This window comes from Neoarius graeffei, chromosome 24, assembly GCF_027579695.1.
Source record: "Neoarius graeffei isolate fNeoGra1 chromosome 24, fNeoGra1.pri, whole genome shotgun sequence".
Taxonomy (NCBI): Eukaryota; Metazoa; Chordata; class Actinopteri; order Siluriformes; family Ariidae; genus Neoarius; species Neoarius graeffei.
Genome location: NC_083592.1, coordinates 46325047 through 46346403, shown reverse-complemented (window position 1 = coordinate 46346403; position 21357 = coordinate 46325047). Strand labels below are relative to the sequence as shown.

General features: G+C 39.9%; 1 protein-coding gene across 2 annotated transcripts in view; it reads left to right on the top strand.

Annotated features, from left to right (window-relative positions):
- Positions 1 to 18042, top strand: part of npdc1b (neural proliferation, differentiation and control, 1b) — a 66622-nt gene extending 48580 nt beyond the window's left edge. The window contains exons 3-9 of one of the 2 annotated variants that reach the window (XM_060906719.1): positions 4003 to 4092; positions 5937 to 6182; positions 7648 to 7714; positions 7860 to 7944; positions 11536 to 11612; positions 14648 to 14747; positions 16771 to 18042. In XM_060906719.1, the coding sequence (XP_060762702.1) occupies positions 4003 to 4092; positions 5937 to 6182; positions 7648 to 7714; positions 7860 to 7944; positions 11536 to 11612; positions 14648 to 14747; positions 16771 to 16854 (749 nt within the window). In that variant the 3' untranslated portion in view covers positions 16855 to 18042. Of the gene's footprint in view, positions 1 to 3999; positions 4093 to 5936; positions 6183 to 7647; positions 7715 to 7859; positions 7945 to 11535; positions 11613 to 14647; positions 14748 to 16770 lie in introns of both variants that reach the window. The other variant, XM_060906718.1, reaches the window with a different exon arrangement.
- The last annotated feature ends 3315 nt before the right edge of the window (positions 18043 to 21357 follow it).

Below are 21357 nucleotides of genomic sequence, written 5' to 3'. Positions count from 1 at the left end.
CAGCTTTGTTTATTTTCAGTTAATTCATATCTCCTCCCTCAGTTCTCAATGGATTTCTGTTCTGATTGTTTTATTTGAAAGAACTCAACCTTCTGCACAAAACTTAGTCATTGTATTGTCAATTTTTTGCTAACAAATTAGTAATGAGGTCAACTTAACACATTTTCTTCTGACTAGAATTGTATCGCCTCTCTCATTTGTCATGCGTTTCTAGTTCTGATCAATGTTTTGGGTAGATCTTCCCTCGGGGAACAAAATTTAGTCCTTTGTTGATTTTCCTGTTGTAAACAATTTGTCGTGGCGGTTGGTCCTCTCTCACATTGTCACATTTCAGTTCTGTTTGATGTTTTGGTCATCAGAGTTGTTTTGATGGCAGGCCGGATGAGCAACTACATCCTTGACATTCTGGTTAATATGTAGAGTGAGTTGGCTAGTTAGTGTTCAAATACAGACACAGACAAACATAAATTCTTGCGTATGGGATGGCTCGGCCTCTCGGTATCCTGTTTGAGAAACTCAATAGTGATCATGATTTCTTTTCTGGTTGTTGAAGAAGAGAAGAAGTAACTGGTGGTGACTCCTACGCTGTGTCTGAAATCGCTCCCTACTCACTATATAGGGCACTATATAGTGAGGACGCCATTTTGTAGTGCTGATGATTTATACCCTATATAATGCACTCAAAGTATCCCACAGTGCATCACGAAAAGTAGTGTACAACCGATGGTCACTAACCAAAGCAATATATCCCATCATGCACTGCAGTCGCGCTGAAAGAAATCAAATTAAAAGTCTCAAATTTGATTTAATAAAAGGCAGCGGCAAAGAAGAAAGTATTCAGCCTTGATTTAAAAGAACTGAAAGATGCAGGTACTTTGTATTGATTAATGTGGGAAATGCGCTCTGTATAATATGGATTTATCACAAAAACACATGCATGTGTTTATTATTTTGAAAACCCACCAGCCGACTGATCTGGCACATTTTAATTGCGCGACAGTAATGACGCAAATACCAGCGCAACGGACTCGTGTCCGAAAGTGTTTTTTCATTTTACCAATGAGCTCACTATATAGTCCTCTATATAGTAATTCCTTATATAGGGAGGAGTGAGCGATTTCAGACACAGGGCTAGTCTGCGAAGTTTACCAGACAGTCATCTTGATCATATTGACTTGTACGGCCTTGTTACACTCTTACACCAGCGTATATATTAATTAACATACACCCTTGTATACATACAGTGCTGTTAATCCTTAATGATTCGAGTTACACAAAGGAGAAAACTTAGCGTAACTTGGGCTGCGTTCAACTGTTCCCTTTGACACTAAGTGGAAAAAAGTCTCTGAAAAGATGAAAAAGCCTTTCCATGTTTAGTAGCCGTGGAAAGCTAAAGAGCGAATGTGAAATTTGCTTTGCATTGTTAGAAACTGAACCTTTATCACTGACACATGGAACGTTCCAGTAAAGACTGGGACTGATAGATAGCCGTTTTTCTTATCCTCGATTGTTTTAAATCCTTCAGTCGGCCTGCTGTGTCATTGGGGTGTATTTATTCCCCTGTCCATTGGTTGCCATGGTGGTGATTTTCATTCATGACTTTGATTAGGCTCCTCCCCAGTCCTCAACGCTCACGTAGACAGAGAAGCACTGCAGGCCGGCGTGCTGCCTTATCCACCCACACACACATTCTGCATACATCAGCATGCAACACAGACACACACACACACACAATTTGCAGCATTTTCATTTATTCCCCCTTTTGATCTTGAAGCTCTCCACCTATTAATTCCAGTAGCCGTTTTTCATTGTTTCACTGGCAGTAAAGCACTTAGCTAATGTATATTCCTTATAGCGGTGTCCATAGATATCACTTAAATTGGAGACATGTCCTCACCACTTATCAATATGGCCAGTTTTGTCCTCGTTATATTTTGAAAGTGTAGTCTGTTAACAAGCTATAATAGCTTACAGTATTTTGTATCAGTATACAAATCAGCATTTTGTGACTTTAATGGACTAAAGAAATCGAATTTGGACCCTCATTAAGGTCAATGCAGGTACAGCTTTTCTGCTGTTTTGTCATTTTAAGCAATACTTCGTTGTTTAGAAATCCTCTAGTATATACAGTCGCTTGCAAATAAGCTATTTATAACATTAACTTAGGTACATCCTGATAAATCCAACATCTCGGAGGTTATGATAAAGCTGCACCTGCATTCTGTTCTAAACAATCCCTATATGTGCATATAATCCTGGTACTCAAGATGTACACGGGGTTTTAGAGTCATAATCACATATAACGTCCATGACGAAATTTTATATACAGTGGGGCAAAAAGTATTTAGTCAGTCACCAATTGTGCAAGTTCTCCCACTTAAAAAGATGAGAGAGGCCTGTAATTTTCATCATAGGTACACTTCAACTATGAGAGACAGAATGAGAAAAAAAAATCCAGAAAATCACATTGTCTGATTTTTAAAGAATTTATTTGCAAATTATGGTGGAAAATAAGTATTTGGTCAATAACAAAAGTTCATCTCAATACTTTGTTATATACCCTTTGTTGGCAATGACAGAGGTCAAACGTTTTCTGTAAGTCTTCACAAGGTTTTCACACACTGTTGCTGGTATTTTGGCCCATTCCTCCATGCAGATCTCCTCTAGAGCAGTGATGTTTTGGGGCTGTCGCTGGGCAACACGGACTTTCAACTCCCTCCAAAGATTTTCTATGGGGTTGAGATCTGGAGACTGGCTAGGCCACTCCAGGACCTTGAAATGCTTCTTACGAAGCCACTCCTTCGTTGCCCGGGCAGTGTGTTTGGGATCATTGTCATGCTGAAAGACCCAGCCACGTTTCATCTTCAGTGCCCTTGCTGATAGAAGGAGGTTTTCACTCAAAATCTCACGATACATGGCCCCATTCATTCTTTCCTTTACACGGATCAGTCGTCCTGGTCCCTTTGCAGAAAAACAGCCCCAAAGCATGATGTTTCCACCCCCATGCTTCACAGTAGGTATGGTGTTCTTTGGATGCAACTCAGCATTCTTTCTCCTCCAAACACGACAAGTTGAGTTTTTACCAAAAAGTTCTATTTTGGTTTCATCTGACCATATGACATTCTCCCAATCCTCTTCTGGATCATCCAAATGCTCTCTAGCAAACTTCAGATGGGCCTGGACATGTACTGGCTTAAGCAGGGGGACACGTCTGGCACTGCAGGATTTGAGTCCCTGGCGGCGTAGTGCGTTACTGATGGTAGCCTTTGTTACTTTGGTCCCAGCTCTCTGCAGGTCATTCACTAGGTCCCCCCGTGTGGTTCTGGGATTTTTGCTCACCGTTCTTGTGATCATTTTGACCCCACGGGGTGAGATCTTGCGTGGAGCCCCAGATCGAGGGAGATTATCAGTGGTCTTGTATGTTTTCCATTTTCTAATAATTGCTCCCACAGTTGATTTCTTCACACCAAGCTGCTTACCTATTGCAGATTCAGTCTTCCCAGCCTGGTGCAGGTCTACAATTTTGTTTCTGGTGTCCTTTGACAGCTCTTTGGTCTTGGCCATAGTGGAGTTTGGAGTGTGACTGTTTGAGGTTGTGGACAGGTGTCTTTTATACTGATAACGAGTTCAAACAGGTGCCATTAATACAGGTAACGAGTGGAGGACAGAGGAGCCTCTTAAAGAAGTTGTTAGAGGTCTGTGAGAGCCAGAAATCTTGCTTGTTTGTAGGTGACCAAATACTTATTTTACCGAGGAATTTACCAATTAATTCATTAAAAATCCTACAATGTGATTTCCTGGATTCTTTCCCCCCATTCTGTCTCTCATAGTTGAAGTGTACCTATGATGAAAATTACAGGCCTCTCTCATCTTTTTAAGTGGGAGAACTTGCACAATTGGTGGCTGACTAAATACTTTTTTGCCCCACTGTACAAGGCATGATCAAGGTTTACCAAGTTGTTTAATAAAAATAAATACATCTTTCTTTCTAATGTCCAGAAGAAGTGGCGATGCATCCTGAACTGGATGAAGAGATCGACTTCCTCTCTTCAATCATAACCAAACACAGAGAGTCCGAGATGAAACACACAGGTAAACGTTTTATTTTAAAGCCTCTCATCATTTATTGTCTTTTATATTTATTTATTATTAAAAAAAAAACAGTTCCACAAAAAAGCACCTGATCTAAGAAATCCTGATTGTATGAAGTTGCAAAGGCGTCTAATCCTGCATCAGCTCATCCCATTCTTCTGATAAACTGGTGTTATATGGCCTGTATTTGGATGTATAAGGACCTGCTCTTAAATTGTATGACTCACCTGTCATGTGTTCAGGACTCGTCTCAGCAACACACTTTTCTGGCCACAAGCTTCAGAATCTTGAAAGTTGAAATCTGACTCTCTACAAATTTCCAACGAGAAAACAGATTTGAACACCATAACACAATGAACTTTTAGATATACTGTATAACAGTTATTATATCCACATTCACTGGATATGAGCAATCGCACACTCTGTTTGGCTACTCTACTACTAGACTATCGGCTCATGAGTAGAGAAAAACAAAATGGCGGATTGTGTTGCTGAATCAACCAAGGACGAAATAAAAAACTCTACTCAAAAACAAAACCCTAAAAAATACCAAAAAAAAAGGAACAAAATATGGAATGAAAGTATTTGATGGTAAGAACGTATCTTTTTTTTCCAAGAATTTTTATTATTGCATTTTTCACAAATTGCTCCTGTCATTTCACCGGTTTGTTTACATTCTAAGCGGAAATGATTTTGTCGGATGTTTTGTATAAAGTTTTTATTTATCGAATTTGCTAAAAATAAAAATGCTCCATTTCTCAAAATCCATTGAATGTCGGCCAAATAAAACAATTATTCCACTCAATCTTGTCGTACATGGTTTATAGCCGACTCAGTGGTCCGCGTCTCATCGACTATCAGCTCATGTATTCATGAGTGAACAAGAGTCTGACTTTCTCCTGTTGCCCAATTTTGTCAGTCAGAATTGTGTCTTTCCGTGAAATTACATGGTTCCTAGCTACATTTTTTTTACTAAAGTCCAGGTTTCAAGACTATTTTCAAGGTGACTTAAATTTTATTCCAAGAAGATTTTTAGCTTTGTTTAGTAAACTAATGTTGCAGCAATACCACTTGTTGTAACCATAAAATGTTTTAATACAGTTCCAGGTGGCTTTAAGATAAATCATACTTACACATACACACACTGACTTAATAGATATATCATCGATATGCTATAATAGATATGCTGTAGTAATGGTGCCTCTTTAAAGAGGAAAAATATTAATCTCATCTCATTATCTGTAGCCGCTTTATCCTGTTCTACAGGGTCGCAGGCAAGCTGGAGCCTATCCCAGCTGACTACTGGCGAAAGGCGGGGTACACCCTGGACAAGTCACCAGGTCATCACAGGGCTGACACATAGACACAGACAACCATTCACACTCACATTCACGGGCAATTTAGAGTCACCAGTTAACCTAACCTGCATGTCTTTGGACTGTGGGGGAAACCGGAGCACCCGGAGGAAACCCACGCGGACACGGGGAGAACATGCAAACTCCGCACAGAAAGGCCCTCGCCGGCCATGGGGCTCGAACCCGGACCTTCTTGCTGTGAGGCGACAGCGCTAACCACTACACCACCATGCCGCCCCAAAAAATATTAATATTATGCTGATTTATATTATTGAAGAAGAGGATTTTTTAGCTAGTAAGGTTTGGATTACACTCATTCAATTCAAGTGGCCAATGAAAAAGGCTCATAATGCGAAGAACTCAGTAATAAATATAGTAACTTTAAAATGGCGGGTTGTGATTTCCAGCAGACAATCACGAACCCACTGGAGTTCAGGAGATTTAATTAGTTATTTGAACTTGCCATAACACCTTTGTGTTACTCTTCAGCACCCTCTCAGGCTGCCCCTCATATCAAAGGTGACTCGGAATGGCCAAGGAGTCACCACAGAATGGAATCCTCACCCAGCTACGACGCAGTACAACAGCCTCTAACACACACTCTGACCACATCATCCACCACCACCAGCTCCAGTGCCACCAGCTCCAGTCCCAGCACTGTCAGTGCTCTGTTATCAGCCATGCAGAGCGTGCCGCTCATTGTGCCCTTCCCATCTGAGGACCACTCTTTTATCGGTATGCCTTATTCATGGACTCTTTTATTGTGTTGGTGTGATGGGAGCGAAACGATTCACCCAATTTATGGTTCAGTTCGGTTCACGATATTGGGTTCACGATTCAATTTTCCCACAATATTTGTTAAAAAAAGCAACATTTATTTTCTTATTCGTTATCAATGTACGTATTCCTTTCGTTAAATTAATTAAAAAAACCCTTTTGTTTCATTTTATTAAAAACCAACACTAATTATTTATTCACATTTGTAAAAGTTGGAGTAAAATATAATAGCCTATTAGCTAAAATATTGCTTTGATTAAAAATAAAAAGTTAATCACAAATAGACTTTTCCTTAATAAACTTTTATGAGCATCTGCACTACCTTCATTTGCTTCTCTTTAGCTTTCAGCAATCTGTAAAAAGAGCTGCGATTTCAATCTATTTTTAAATCTATTAAAATTGTTAAATCTATTTGTACAGTCAATGATACAACAGCTCTTTCCCATTTTAGATCTGATTTTTATGTTTGTGGGGTGTTTTTTTGGTTTTTTTGCAGCATTAGAGCTGTGTTACTTCCACCTACGGTGAAGTCACATCTATTGTGTTAATCTACCCGCTGCTGTCTAAACAACATAATTACCACTAAGAGATTGCGTGGCCTGATGATAACCATGATTCATTTTTATTTATTTTATTACAAATTTGACAATCATTTGACAAATCGTCATCAAATTATATTGTGATTTATCATCACATGATATATCATTACATACCTATTTATAATACTTTGACTCAGTCGTCTTATATAACATATTACAAATGATTAAAACCCTTAACTATTTGGTTTTTATGTAGCATTTTCGGTCTGAATTTGTTTTAGTGCTCTGCTTCATACTTTATGAATCTCTGATAAGGAAAATCAGATGGTAGCTAAAAATCTTACTCAAGCAAAAGCAAATTTTGTTAAAAACTATGAATTGTAAAAGGCAAACATATTGAAATATCCTTTCCAACACTTGATTTTGAAATCAAGGCTTCTGAAAAGGATAATTTTATTACTTATTTCCTAGGATCTTGGATAACTCTGGTAGTGTCCTGAATGCATTTTTGTCGCAGGCTCACTGTCACAATAACATAAATTAGGGCGTGTTTCACACAAAATAGATGTACCGGTATATGAGGGTAAAATAGGGTGTCATATGTATATGACGTGAATGTCATTATGTAAATCAGTGGGAGGGATATGCTGATATATATATATACGCTGACCACTCATTTTTATGTATGATAGTTTAAGGAATCAGACGCAGATGTGTTCATGCACTCAAATCTATCCTCGTTTCTATGCATCTTTGATGAATAAGTGCTTCATCTGTCACTAATCGTCTAATAAGATTTATATTATATGGATGGTTTTGCATATAATTAACCAGTGGGCTATTTCTGTCTCCTCTCTCTTTCTTGCACTCTTTCTCTCCCTCAGTTACAGCAGGAGTGTGTCTTATGGTGGCTTCAGTGGCTTTGGTTTTGTTTGGAGTGTGCTGGGTGAGGTAAGAGGCAGTGTTCACAAACAAAATGAATATTGCAAACAGCATCATTTGTTTTCGGAGCCAAGCGTGACAGATTCGATCAGTTGGAGCTGTAATTGAACAAATCTAAGTGAATGAGCTGCTCACGTTGTGTTTCCTGTGGCAGGATGCAGAGAGGAACTCGTCTGGCACAGAAAATCGACTATCCAGCCTTCGGGGTGATGAGCCCCCACTCTTATGACAGTGCAGCTGTGAGTGAAAAACATGCACACAAACATACTAATATATATTATATGGACACAAGTGTTTTCCTGGGAAATACACCACTCGTATTTTTCATACAACCTACATCCGAGACATGGAGAACCAAAACGATATAAATCTCTATATGTCACTCGTGAGGAAATCAATGAATTGTTTTGATAAATTTGGGTACTTTTTGTTTGTGTATGTGTCGATATAATGAAAAGAAAATCACACGATGGCTTGAAGATATGAAGTTTATCTTTTTGTGTTGAAAAAGTCGCATTTTTCATACAAAATACATCGCAGAGCTGAGTGAGATATTTAAATAATATTGGCTGGCTTTTTTGTGGTACATCAGATATATTCCATTCAGCTAGCATGATAATGAACAAGTCGAAGATGAGTAGCTAAATGGAATATATCTGATATACCATGAAAAAAGCCATTATTATTATTATTATACATTTATTCCGGGTGTTCATTGCATCTTTCTCTTTCAAAGCTCTCTCAAAATCTTCCATATTTAGCAAAGCAAACCTGGCGGCCATGTTTGTTTACAAATTGTCACAGTCACTCGCTAGCGTGGAAGTTTCACGTCTCTGACGTGTGAGGTCATGTTGTCTTGACAACCATGCAATATTGTACACTATATTCAACGCTCATTCTCCATTGGGTAGAGTGACGTAATATGCGTACGATACGCGATATGCCAACAGTATTGCATGCTATCAAACCAAATGAATGCAACATGCTAGAAGGGAATAGAACACGTGTTTTTATTCCATCGAAAAAGTGTCTTGTATGTATAAGAATTCCTGATATTTCACTCCGGTGACGTCACTCCCAGTGTTTTCCCGCTGACTGGACACACATTGTCAAAATGGCGAACCGGTTCATAATTAAAATTCTTCTGATTAACTTGCATTTTTTTGTGTGTGAATGTGTCCATATAATATAAAGAACATTACACAGTCACACGAAGATATGAAGTTTATGTTCTCGTGTTAAAAGTATTTTCATTCATTCACTTTGCTCACTCGTGAATGTATACATGCGTCACTCAAAGATAAACTTCATATCTTCACACCACCATGTAATGTCCTCTCTCTCTCACACACACACACACACACACACACACACACACACACACACATATATATATATATATATATATATATATATATATATATATATATATATATACAAAACCCCGATTCCAAAAAAGTTGGACAAAGTACAAATTGTAAATAAAAACGGAATGCAATGATGTGGAGGTTTCAAAATTCCATATTTTATTCAGAATAGAACATAGATGACATACTGTATCAAATGTTTAAACTGAGAAAATGTATCATTTAAAGAGAAAAATTAGGTGATTTTAAATTTCATGACAACAACACATCTCAAAAAAGTTGGGACAAGGCCATGTTTACCACTGTGAGACATCCCCTTTTCTCTTTACAACAGTCTGTAAACGTCTGGGGACTGAGGAGACAAGTTGCTCAAGTTTAGGGATAGGAACGTTAACCCATTCTTGCCTAATGTAGGATTCTAGTTGCTCAACTGTCTTAGGTCTTTTTTGTCGTATCTTCCGTTTTATGATGCGCCAAATGTTTTCTATGGGTGAAAGATCTGGACTGCAGGCTGGCCAGTTCAGTACCCGGACCCTTCTTCTACGCAGCCATGATGCTGTAATTGATGCAGTATGTGGTTTGGCATTGTCATGTTGGAAAATGCAAGGTCTTCCCTGAAAGAGACGTCGTCTGGATGGGAGCATATGTTGCTCTAGAACCTGGATATACCTTTCAGCATTGATGGTGTCTTTCCAGATGTGTAAGCTGCCCATGCCACACGCACTAATGCAACCCCATACCATCAGAGATGCAGGCTTCTGAACTGAGCGCTGATAACAACTTGGGTCGTCCTTCTCCTCTTTAGCCCGAATGACACGGCGTCCCTGATTTCCATAAAGAACTTCAAATTTTGATTCGTCTGACCACAGAACAGTTTTCCACTTTGCCACAGTCCATTTTAAATGAGCCTTGGCCCAGAGAAGACGTCTGCGCTTCTGGATCATGTTTAGATACGGCTTCTTCTTTGAACTATAGAGTTTTAGCTGGCAACGGCGGATGGCACGGTGAATTGTGTTCACAGATAATGTTCTCTGGAAATATTCCTGAGCCCATTTTGTGATTTCCAATACAGAAGCATGCCTGTATGTACTGCAGTGCCGTCTAAGGGCCCGAAGATCACGGGCACCCAGTATGGTTTTCCGGCCTTGACCCTTACGCAGAGAGATTCTTCCAGATTCTCTGAATCTTTTGATGATATTATGCACTGTAGATGATGATATGTTCAAACTCTTTGCAATTTTACACTGTCGAACTCCTTTCTGATGTTGCTCCACTATTTGTCGGCGCAGAATTAGGGGGATTGGTGATCCTCTTCCCATCTTTACTTCTGAGAGCCGCTGCCACTCCAAGATGCTCTTTTTATACCCAGTCATGTTAATGACCTATTGCCAGTTGACCTAATGAGTTGCAATTTGGTCCTCTAGCTGTTCCTTTTTTGTACCTTTTAACTTTTCCAGCCTCTTATTGCCCCTGTCCCAACTTTTTTGAGATGTGTTGCTGTCATGAAATTTCAAATGAGCCAATATTTGGCATGAAATTTCAAAATGTCTCACTTTCGACATTTGATATGTTGTCTATGTTCTATTGTGAATACAATATCAGTTTTTGAGATTTGTAAATTATTGCATTCTGTTTTTATTTACAATTTGTACTTTCTCCCAACTTTTTTGGAATCGGGGTTGTGTATATATATATATATATATATATATATATATATATATATATATATATATATGAGTGATTCCACGCTTATGGGTACTGAAATAGGGACATGAACTTATTTTTAAAAATTCACTTAAAACCATTTCTTTTTTTTACCATCAGGTCACAAAACATGTAATCTTTAATGAATGATATGTTAAAAGATAACTTTAATTTTCTGAGATGTAATAAAAACATATTTATATGCCAAAGTCAGAACGTAACAGAAGTGTTGTGGACATATATATTCTCAATTTTAACAATGTAGAATTACTTTTTGAAACATAGGAAGGTGATGTTTTAGCAAATATAATTAATAAACATGTGTAGTAGAATAAACATACACATTCTTTCAATAAGATTAACATGGTATATAGCTAGATTGTAATTAATTTGTAACAGACGCGAGATGGACAATCGTAACAGAAGTAATGTAACAGACATCATTTTGGAACTCATAGGCTTGACTTTGGCATATAAATATGTTTTTATTACGTCTCAGAAAATTAAAGTTATCTTTTAACATATCATTCATTAAAGATTACATGTTTTGTGACCTGATGGTAAAAAAAGAAATGGTTTTAGGTGAATAAGTTCATGTCCCCATTTCAGTACCCATAAGCGTGGAATCACTCATATATATATATATATATATATATATATATATATATATATATATATATATATATACACACACACACACACATTTGGCAAAATTAAAAATGCTGTATTTGTTGTTTTCATGCTGTCATGTCTATTTAGTCTGGAGATAAAAACCTGGCCCAGAGCGCTCAGATGTACCATTATCAACATCAGAAACAGCAGATGTTGTCACTTAAGTGAGTAGATCTACATCACCAGCCCAGCTGCACTACCTCATATTTCATTTCTAATTCATATTCATCTAATCATATCCTAAATGGTATTTTAACTACTTCTATTCTATCCTGTGCTTGATAAATCCTTCACTGTCCCCATGAATGAATAAATACGTGAAATATAACACACTTTGGGTCATGCTGTTATATGGAAATGGTACATGCCGAGGTGGTGTGATGCAGTATGGATAGCCATTACCCCCATAGAGCATATACATTTTTGGTCAAAAGTGTGTTATTTCACTTATACTACAGTCATTTTTCCAGATATTACACTTTTCAATTGATTAATGAACAACAAGCTGCTCTTTTTAATGATTTACAGTTAGAATTAATATTACGGAATGTCCGCAAGATCACCTTATAAGAATGGTAATCAGTCATTCCTTCAACAGGAGCTCATTTTCTTTCTCTTGAAGTTAGTATGGATAAGTTAGGGGCTTGAACCCTGGAGCTGTTGGTAACCCTTCTCATAAGGCTAAGTGGTCCCTGTGGAGTCTCCTCCACAGTGGCAGTTGGACCATTCCCAATGCCATGCCACTGGAACATTTGGGGAACCAAAGTTTTTTTTTTTTTTGAGACACCATCTCTAGGAAGATTGTCAACCAAGATTAAAATGCCCTTCCTCCCCATGAGACACAGTTATCCCCCGCCGGATGCCAACCCGGTATTTCTAGACCATGGGGCAGGCTTGTAGTACTCGAGTCCAGGACTTGGACTCGAGTCCGACTCGTGCCCTAATTTTAAGGACTCGTGACTTGACTTGGATTTGGACTCGTGCATTAGCTGAATTCGGACTCATAAATTGGAGACGAGGACTCTGATTTTTTCTTTATTTTTTGTAACATGCCATAATAATTTGGCATAAGATATTTATATCTACATTAATTTTTGTACTAATTTTGTGCAAGAGTGTCACATCTGTGCGCCTTGGCGCATGCATCAGATAGACTCTCGGGCATGCTCCGGACAGCTTGGACAGTCTGCTTGTAAATGACTTGCATCTGCACAGGATTAAGGCGCAATCAGCATGCCGATATAAAAACTGTGAAAACGCACTTACTTTGCGAAGTATTGAGTTGCGTTGCTGACATATTACCGAGCCTTATTTCCTTGTTTGGTTTCCTGATCCCTGATTTCCTGTTTCTCATCTTTGAATCTGCCGAATCTACGATAGCCTGTTTGTGTGTACAGAATGGATCAATTTCAACCGACGGACTACACGGCTCATTTTTCTAATGAACAGATAACTAGATATATGTCTAAAATAAACGATCTACAGATTAGTGACCCTTATGGCTTACCGGACGGAGTTTTCACGACCGGATTTTGAACTGTCAGCGGAATACCCGGACGTGTATAATTACCTCATTAACTTTCCCTCGCTGTTCAGCGGTGAAGCACTGCGTGCCTATAAATCTCTGGACAGTTATCTCTACAGAAATTCAGGATTTGTCAGCGACTCAGATGTGGCATCTTGTAAACAAGAATCCTCATTGGATGGGTAAGTCACTTAAGTATTGAGTATAGCACTGACCAGCCGATTATAGAATAGAATAAGGTAATTCCAGCTGTAATTCCAAATTGTCCATCTTGTTTACATGGATCTGGCGTTGGAGAGGTAGAGGCTTGGCAGTGGAGATTTGAGTGGCTGTTTTCTGAGCTTAGTCAACAGGCCGGCTCTGCAGCCTCGCTTTTGCTTCCGCTCCCGGCACCGCCTCCTTCGCTTTGCTTCTGATAACAATCCACGGAGACCCCGCTGGTCTCGCTATCTTGTCCGGAATGTTTGTTTTTTTTTTTTCTCGTCCGGAATGTTGTGCATGCGATGGAAATCGCTACAAACCGTCATTTTCTGCTGGAAACCAATGTCCAGTAAGTCCATATGGTTGTAGTGGATATTGAAGTCCGGTACAGACGAACAACACGCAAAAATACACACAAAAAACATAAAAAAACGTGCACAGGTAGGGAGAGCTTGTAGCCGCAGCCGTTATAGTAGAATTGTATATAGTAGGGTTTTCCAGAAGAAAAGGTAGAAGTAAAAGCAGAAGTAGAACCAGAAGTACAAGGCGGAATATGGCGTTTGACCGACAAGATGGCGTCTGTCACAATCTGGATCGGCTGTGACGTCACATGCAAGTGCTCCATTGCCTGTTTCACTGTTTTACGATTTTGCCTGCTGTTCTGGATTGTTTACTGTCTTCACTTGTATTAATAAACACACCTTCTGCACTTACATCCGTCTCCCAACCATCTCTGACAGAATACTTCACACTCCCTGACAAAGAGAAGCACATTCACCTGTTCATACGTCATGTTCAGGAACAAACTAATGTTAATGGGGCTAAAACAGCCACCGTCAAATGGTGAGGTTGGAGTCTTGTGTCTTGGACTTGACTCGAAATTTTCTTTAATGATTTGGACTTGACTCGGACTTGAACACTGGGGACTTGAGACTGGACTCAGACTCGAGGTTTAGTGACTCGACTACAACGCTGTCACGGAGTAACTGGGGTAAAATTGGACGACTCTTTGTGTGGCCTCTTCCCTTCAACCTGTCTAGCTTAGTGGCCCTACCAGGAGTGATAGCTCCCGCCAGCATCGTTCTCAGGATCATCAAGACACATAAGGCCCTCCACCACAACAAGGTGTTAGTCCGTGGAGGTGGTAGTTACCGGGAAACTGGAAATCGTAATCTTGTTTGTCCTGAAGACTTTCTATACTAAAAAGCACTGATACATGAGATATATTGTGCGCATAAACCTGTCAAATATGTTATAGCTGGAAGTGCTGTCCGAGCTGTGAGGTTATATAAAAAATAATGCACGCTTTCTGGCTAATCGGATTTGAGAATTAAACTGTGCTGTCGTATAAACAGAAAATAACTCGTACGTCATAATTCGCACACATACACAGAGGGGTTCTGTTGTCTTAATATGCTGCTGCTGCTGCTGCTGATGATGATGATGGTTACAACTGTTGTTCTTTGTATTCAGACAAAGAGATGAACCCAAGATCCCTGACTCAACAGCTACCTCAGATGAGGAGAATGAGGACGGAGACTTCACTGTGTACGAATGCCCTGGACTTGCCCCAGTAAGTCAAGTCAAGTCAACTTTATTGTCAAATATGCTATACATGCTCGACATACAGTACAGATGAAATATCAGTCCTCTCTGACCCACGGTGCAAACAGGCAATGCAATAAATAAAAATAGAATAATTGAAAAAAACAAACAATATAAACCGTATAAACACTCTAGATAGGAACTAGACATAGACTAAACACTCAGACAAACAATATAAACAGTATAAATAAATAAACAGTATAAACACTAGATAAGAACAAGACATAGACTAAACACTCAGACAATATAAACAGTGTAAACACTAAATAAGAACTACACACAGACTAAACACTCAGACAATATAAACAGTATAAACACTCTAGATATGAACTAGACGTAGACTAAACACTCATATATATACATACATACACACACACACACACACACACACACACACACACACACACACACACACACACACACACACACAAATTGGTTCAAATAACCAAACAGTCAAGGGCACTTGAGGTATAGCAGGTAAACATGAAACATGAAATAAGCAGTATAAACAAACTAGCAGCTGTTAAGATGAGGTAGTAAGCAGCTGTTGTGTGTGTGTGTGTGTGTGTGTGTGTGTGTGTGTGTGTGTGTGTGTGTGTGTGTGTGTGTGTGTGTGTGTGTGTGTGTGTGCAGGGGCTTCAAAGTTTGGGAGAATAGCAGGGTACAAATAATTTACAGCAGGGTGCAAAATGGTAAAATGTCTGCCAGCGGCAGACATAATGCACGCAAAGCGTGCAGGGAGATAGATAGATAGATAGATAGATAGATAGATAGATAGATAGATGGATGGATGGATGGATGGATGGATGGATGGATGGATGGATGGATGGATGCAAGTATGAATTTTTCATGGGGCGGGATGGTTTGGAACAGGCCATCTAAAATTGGGATAACATTTACCCAGGACGGGTATTTGAGGCGGGTTGTCTAGCTTAAGCTTGATTAGCGTTGTTACGCACGCCAGTGTTTCCCACAGAAATTTTGGAGACTATGGGGGAGGCGCGGGGGTTGTTTAAAATTGAGTGATATGTTAAATATTAAGTTATTACTGAAAAACTATTGATTAAAAAAACAGACACTGAGAAATGGTCCTATAAACAACTTTACCAATATAAAAGATTACCAGGACTACAAAAATGCAGAAAAATAGGCTTTACTTATCCAAATGCACCTGTTGGTTCAAAAGTTAAAGTGCATAGAACCTCACAGCACAACATGAAGTTACCTTAAAATATAATATAAATGCCTCAGCTTTCATGTAAGAAAAAAAAAAACTATTAATACTAGTGCTGTGTGCAGGCAGTCTCTCCTGAAGACTAAATTAAACAATAATTATAAACTAATAAAATAAATGGCTCAGGCTTCATAGAAGAAAAAAACAATTTGAACAGAATCTCACAGTATGATGCTGAAGCTGCCTAAACAATGGAAAATAAAATACCATTTTGGCAAAAACGTTGGCATCCATTAATTTCTTGTATTAAGTAAAAAAATATGTTGCCAGATACTGCTGACGTTTTACAGCCCAAAATATGTTCAAAACCCGCCAAAATGCACTTAAAACCGCCCAAATTGGGCGGGAAAATGCGCAATCTGGCAACACAGGCGGCAGTAATGGCTGCACTCGTGTCGAGGATGTAAACACAGTTGACGCGGCAACGGACATACATGACATAGTGGATGTAATTTACGTTCACAACTTTTTTTGCTGTCAGAAATATTTAATATTAAATTTTGTGACTCGACTGACAATAGCCGGCGGCATAACAAGCCATAGCCGGCGATTTGCCGCCGGTGACCGGCTACTTTTGAGACCGCTGTGTGTGTGTGTGTGTGTGTGTGTGTGTGTGTATATCTCTCAGTGTGGTCTAACACAGGGCATTTCCCTGCAGGTCAGCATCAAGGGTATTATGTGCCACCTACAGTGTTATATCCAGTATATATCAGTGTTCTTTTTGTGGTGTCTGATGTTTGAATCTCTGTCTCTCTAGACTGGCGAGATGGAGGTGAAGAACCCCCTCTTTGATGACTCCACACTTCATCTTCATCTCGATCTGCAAAAAAGCTACAACTGAACCTGGACTGTCAGTCAATGCACGATCACGTTGAAAACACATCCACAATCTTACACCAAGATCGAATCCCATCTGCAAAGACGTCGTGAAGAAGAGGAAGGCAGCTGCGAAATTAAAGGAGGATTCAGACTGCATGGATTCGACTTCACCAAGTCAACAAGGGCAGCTCCGGTGTTCCGAGTCGCTTTCCATTTCCAACCTTCCTCTTCGTCCATTGTTCATTTACTGACGGTTACATTGTGTGTGTGTGTAGAGACTGGAAGCGAGTTAACATATCTGCCTAAACAAGTGATTTGCCTTTAAACATACAGAAACAGCTATGGTCCTTTACACATGTGTACACTCTCCTGCATGGACTGAACATCTCCTCTACCATTGGAGGAACGATACGTTGGCAACGATTTGAAGCAGTCTGTCTTTGTTTTTATTTATTTATTTATTTATCTATGTATGTATTTATTTTTTTCCAATGGTAATGATTCATCTCATAGTTAAATCTTTTACACATCCTTAGCCTTGCTGAAATTGTCCACTTGCAGAACTTCCCAGTGTACCATGGCCTTTACAGTATATGCACGCATCAGTGTAAAACATGGAGCGCATGTCGATTTCCTGTTTTACACAGGAATCCTCAATCTCAATAACTCTCTCTCTCTCTCTCTCTCTTTCTTTCTCTCTGTCTGTCTCTCACATGGCAAAACAAAGGTTCTTAGTACCGTATTCACCCAGGATTCTTAAATGGAAGCCTTCCTTTAGTAGAAAGGCTTTATACTTTGCACGTTTATGATTTATACCCTCCAAGCACTAGGTGAGGTTTATTGGCACCAGCTCTGGGCTCATATCAAAGTTAGATTTATTCAGTTATGCAAAAAGGCATATAGGCAGCACGGTGGTGGAGCAGGTTGCTTTGCCTGGTTCGATCTTGAGCTTGGATTGCTGTATGGAGCTTCAAATGTTTTCTTTTGTGAGTTTCCTCTGGTTTTCTCCCAAAAACCAACTCCCAAAAAAAAAAAAAGTGTGTGTGTTTGGGACCTCGATGTACTGACATCCCATCCAGGATGTATTCTCACCTTACACACAGTGTTCCTGGGATAGGAGGATCCAGATCCACCTCAACCCTAACCAGTATAAAGATCATATGAATATGAAAAATGCCCATTATTCAGTTTAATTGGTTAAATTCAACAATGGTGGCTCAAAGGTCAGGGCTCTGGGCTGCTGATCAGAAGGTTTGAGTCACTGTTGGGTTGAGTTGCTTTGGACAAAATGCATAAATGTAAATGTTTCAACTGCAGAGTAAGAACGAAAGATGGGTTCCTGAGTAGTACAACAGAAAAGCCTCAAGAGGTCAAATCGAATTGGGAGGTTGAAGTGCAGGTTCGGGGCGGCACGGTGGTGTAGTGGTTAGCGCTGTCGCCTCACAGCAAGAAGGTCCGGGTTCGAGCCCCGTGGCCGGCGAGGGCCTTTCTGTGTGGAGTTTGCATGTTCTCCCCGTGTCTGCGTGGGTTTCCTCTGGGTGCTCCGGTTTCCCCCACAGTCCAAAGACATGCAGGTTAGGTTAACTGGTGACTCTAAATTGACCGTAGGTGTGAATGTGAGTGTGAATGGTTGTCTGTGTCTATGTGTCAGCCCTGTGATGACCTGGCGACTTGTCCAGGGTGTACCCCGCCTCTCGCCCGTAGTCAGCTGGGATAGGCTCCAGCTTGCCTGCGACCCTGTAGAAGGATAAAGCGGCTAGAGATAATGAGATGAGATGAGAAGTGCAGGTTCGAATCCCAAGGATACCACAACCATCCAGAAAGCAAAATTGGCCATGATCTCTGGGAAGGATGGCACACTCACGCTCCCTAGCCAATCATGAGTATCTGTAAGCTCATGTATGCGGAAGAGGGCAGATAGAGCTTTCTTCCAAGTGGCTGATGCTGCCTTCCTTCCTTCCTTGGAAGAAGCACAGAATGTTGCATCAGTGGTCAGGATTGGAGATTCTTCATACATATGATCCCAGAGCTTAGGTCAATATCAGGTCTACTCAGCCATCAGATCTGCCTTTTTATTTGTACAATATTGTGAATACTGTGCAACTCATGCATAAAATTACTTGATGCTTAAACATATCAAACCCAACATTGGAGTTCAAGTAAGTGCTAGATTGTAAAATACAACCGGCTGTCCACTCACACTACATTTAATTTACTGTATTTTACTGTAAAAGCCACACGATATGATTTATAGACATCATGATGTTCCTTTCTACCAAAGTAGAGTCAGTGATGGTATTTTCTAAGCCTCCAGTTGTGGTTTTAATATTTTCATAATTGTGCACATATGAATAAGCCTAAATGATATAATGTAGCCTTTGTATAGTCTGTATTGGTCTTACTATGCATGAGCCGAAGCTGCGGAATGATAAAGGGAGTCCGTATGCATTTTCAGCATTGCTTCATGACCCTAAGCGTACTTGCGTGCCCTGCTGAAATGTACCATTTGAGTTGTGGTCCAAGCAAATCTGAGAAAACTGACACAGCAAATGTGAAATTTGGCACTTGTGCATTGAATGTGAGCTGACCGCTGCTCGTCCTTACGATCTGTGATGTGCCCTTTTGTATATAACTGCAGCTGTGTCTAGAGAAGACTTGAGGCCTGCCTGCCTGCTCAGTTCGCTGTATTTGTACAAACCCTTGTCATCTCTGCGGTAGATCTCGCATTGCGCCTGGAGATTTGGTGGTGTGCTCGGTTGAAGTATTCGCTCTTTGCTGCTGGTTCTCAGGAAAACTGCCAACAGTAGCAAGACCTTCATTAACCTCCTGGTATCTCCTTTCTATCCTATTCGTAAATAAGCCCCATGACGGACTTGGAGCAGATTTCTGTCAAAATGGCTTCATGCTTTAGTATGTTGACTGTCATTTTTAATCTTGCAGATAAAGAAAGGAAAAGTGATCCGCCCTTCTTTTAAAAAAAAAAAAAGCCTTTTTAAACATGTCACCTGGAAATCTCAGTAGAAGCTGTTAGTGTTCTCGGTGATTTTCCATTTTAGTAAAGGATACAGAATAACTCAAAAAACAAACAAAAACCCACTTCCCAACAACTACAGCCTACCCTCTGGCATCTGATATACATTAAGAAAAGCTGCGTAACATAAATTCTTTCCCGTACACATCTCGCTGTGTATGTTAGTCTTGAATATACTGAACTCTTTTTCACCTAATGAAATTGTTTATGATGCATGTAAAGATAGGATATTATATAAAGGGGAAGAAATAAATATTTATATCAAACTCTTGTGACTTTGTGTATTTTAAGCTGAATGAATGGTGCCTGGAACATTCACATAGGTAGTATTAGTAGTATTAGTAGTAATAATAATAATAATAATAATAAGGCGGCATGGTGGTGTAGTGGTTAGCAAGAAGGTTCTGGGTTCGAGCCCAGTGGCCGATGGGGGCCTTTCAGTATTGAGTTTGCATGTTCTGCCCGTGTCCGCGTGGGTTTCCTCCGGGTGCTCCGGTTTCCCCCACAGTCCAAAGACATGCAGGTTAGGTTAACTGGTGACTCTAAATTGACCGTAGGTGTGAATGTGAGTGTGAATGGTTGTCTGTGTCTATGTGTCAGCCCTGTGATGACCTGGCGACTTGTCCAGGGTGTACCCCGCCTTTCGCCCGTAGTCAGCTGGGATAGGCTCCAGCTTGCCTGCGGCCCTGCACAGGATAAGCGGTTACAGATAATGGATGGATGGTGATGAGATTTGTGATGTGGCTAAAATAATGGCCTGCTTTTACTAACCTGACAGCAAGAAATGCATCTTTTAGTGCAAAACAATACAGCCATTTTTGCCAGGAATTAATTGTCATTTCTATCTATAATTTATGAGATCGATATATTGAAAGACTTTCACTACTGAAGCTTAAAGGGGAACAGAGGGCAATATATAGAGTAAATATAACAATAAAACACACATTAACGAACCTTATTCAAGACTTACAAAAGTTTTTTGTTCTAAGGTTGGAAAGTTATAGTGTTTTGAAAGTAGCTCGAGCAAACTATTTCCGCAGTTTGAACAGCCCGCCATGATATTAATTTTATCCAATCAGAATGCACGTTCATTTTCTCTGCGTAACACTCATGACGTATGTATGTGCCCAGTTGTGTTGGCTCACTGAGGTTGGGAATAGCACGTGTGAATCGGAAAGTAGGATGAATTGTAAGTGATCGGCTACACAATGCCACAGTGTGTTGCTTTCGGGTGTAATAACAGGACCGATGGAAAGCATAACGATCCTCCAGACGTGTCTTTTCACTCGTTTCCGCTGAAAAACACCAAGCGAGTTCGAGCTTTCTTCTCTTCTTTCGTCATCACCGGAGTCGAGAGTACCTCTCCTAGGTTCAAACTGGTACCCTTCTAAGCCATAGCCTGCTTGCAGTGTGTCTTGCGGGATCTCTTCGTATGATTCGACAGAGCTGTCGCTTTCACTTGATGCGCCCGACGCCATGATTACACGCTTCTCT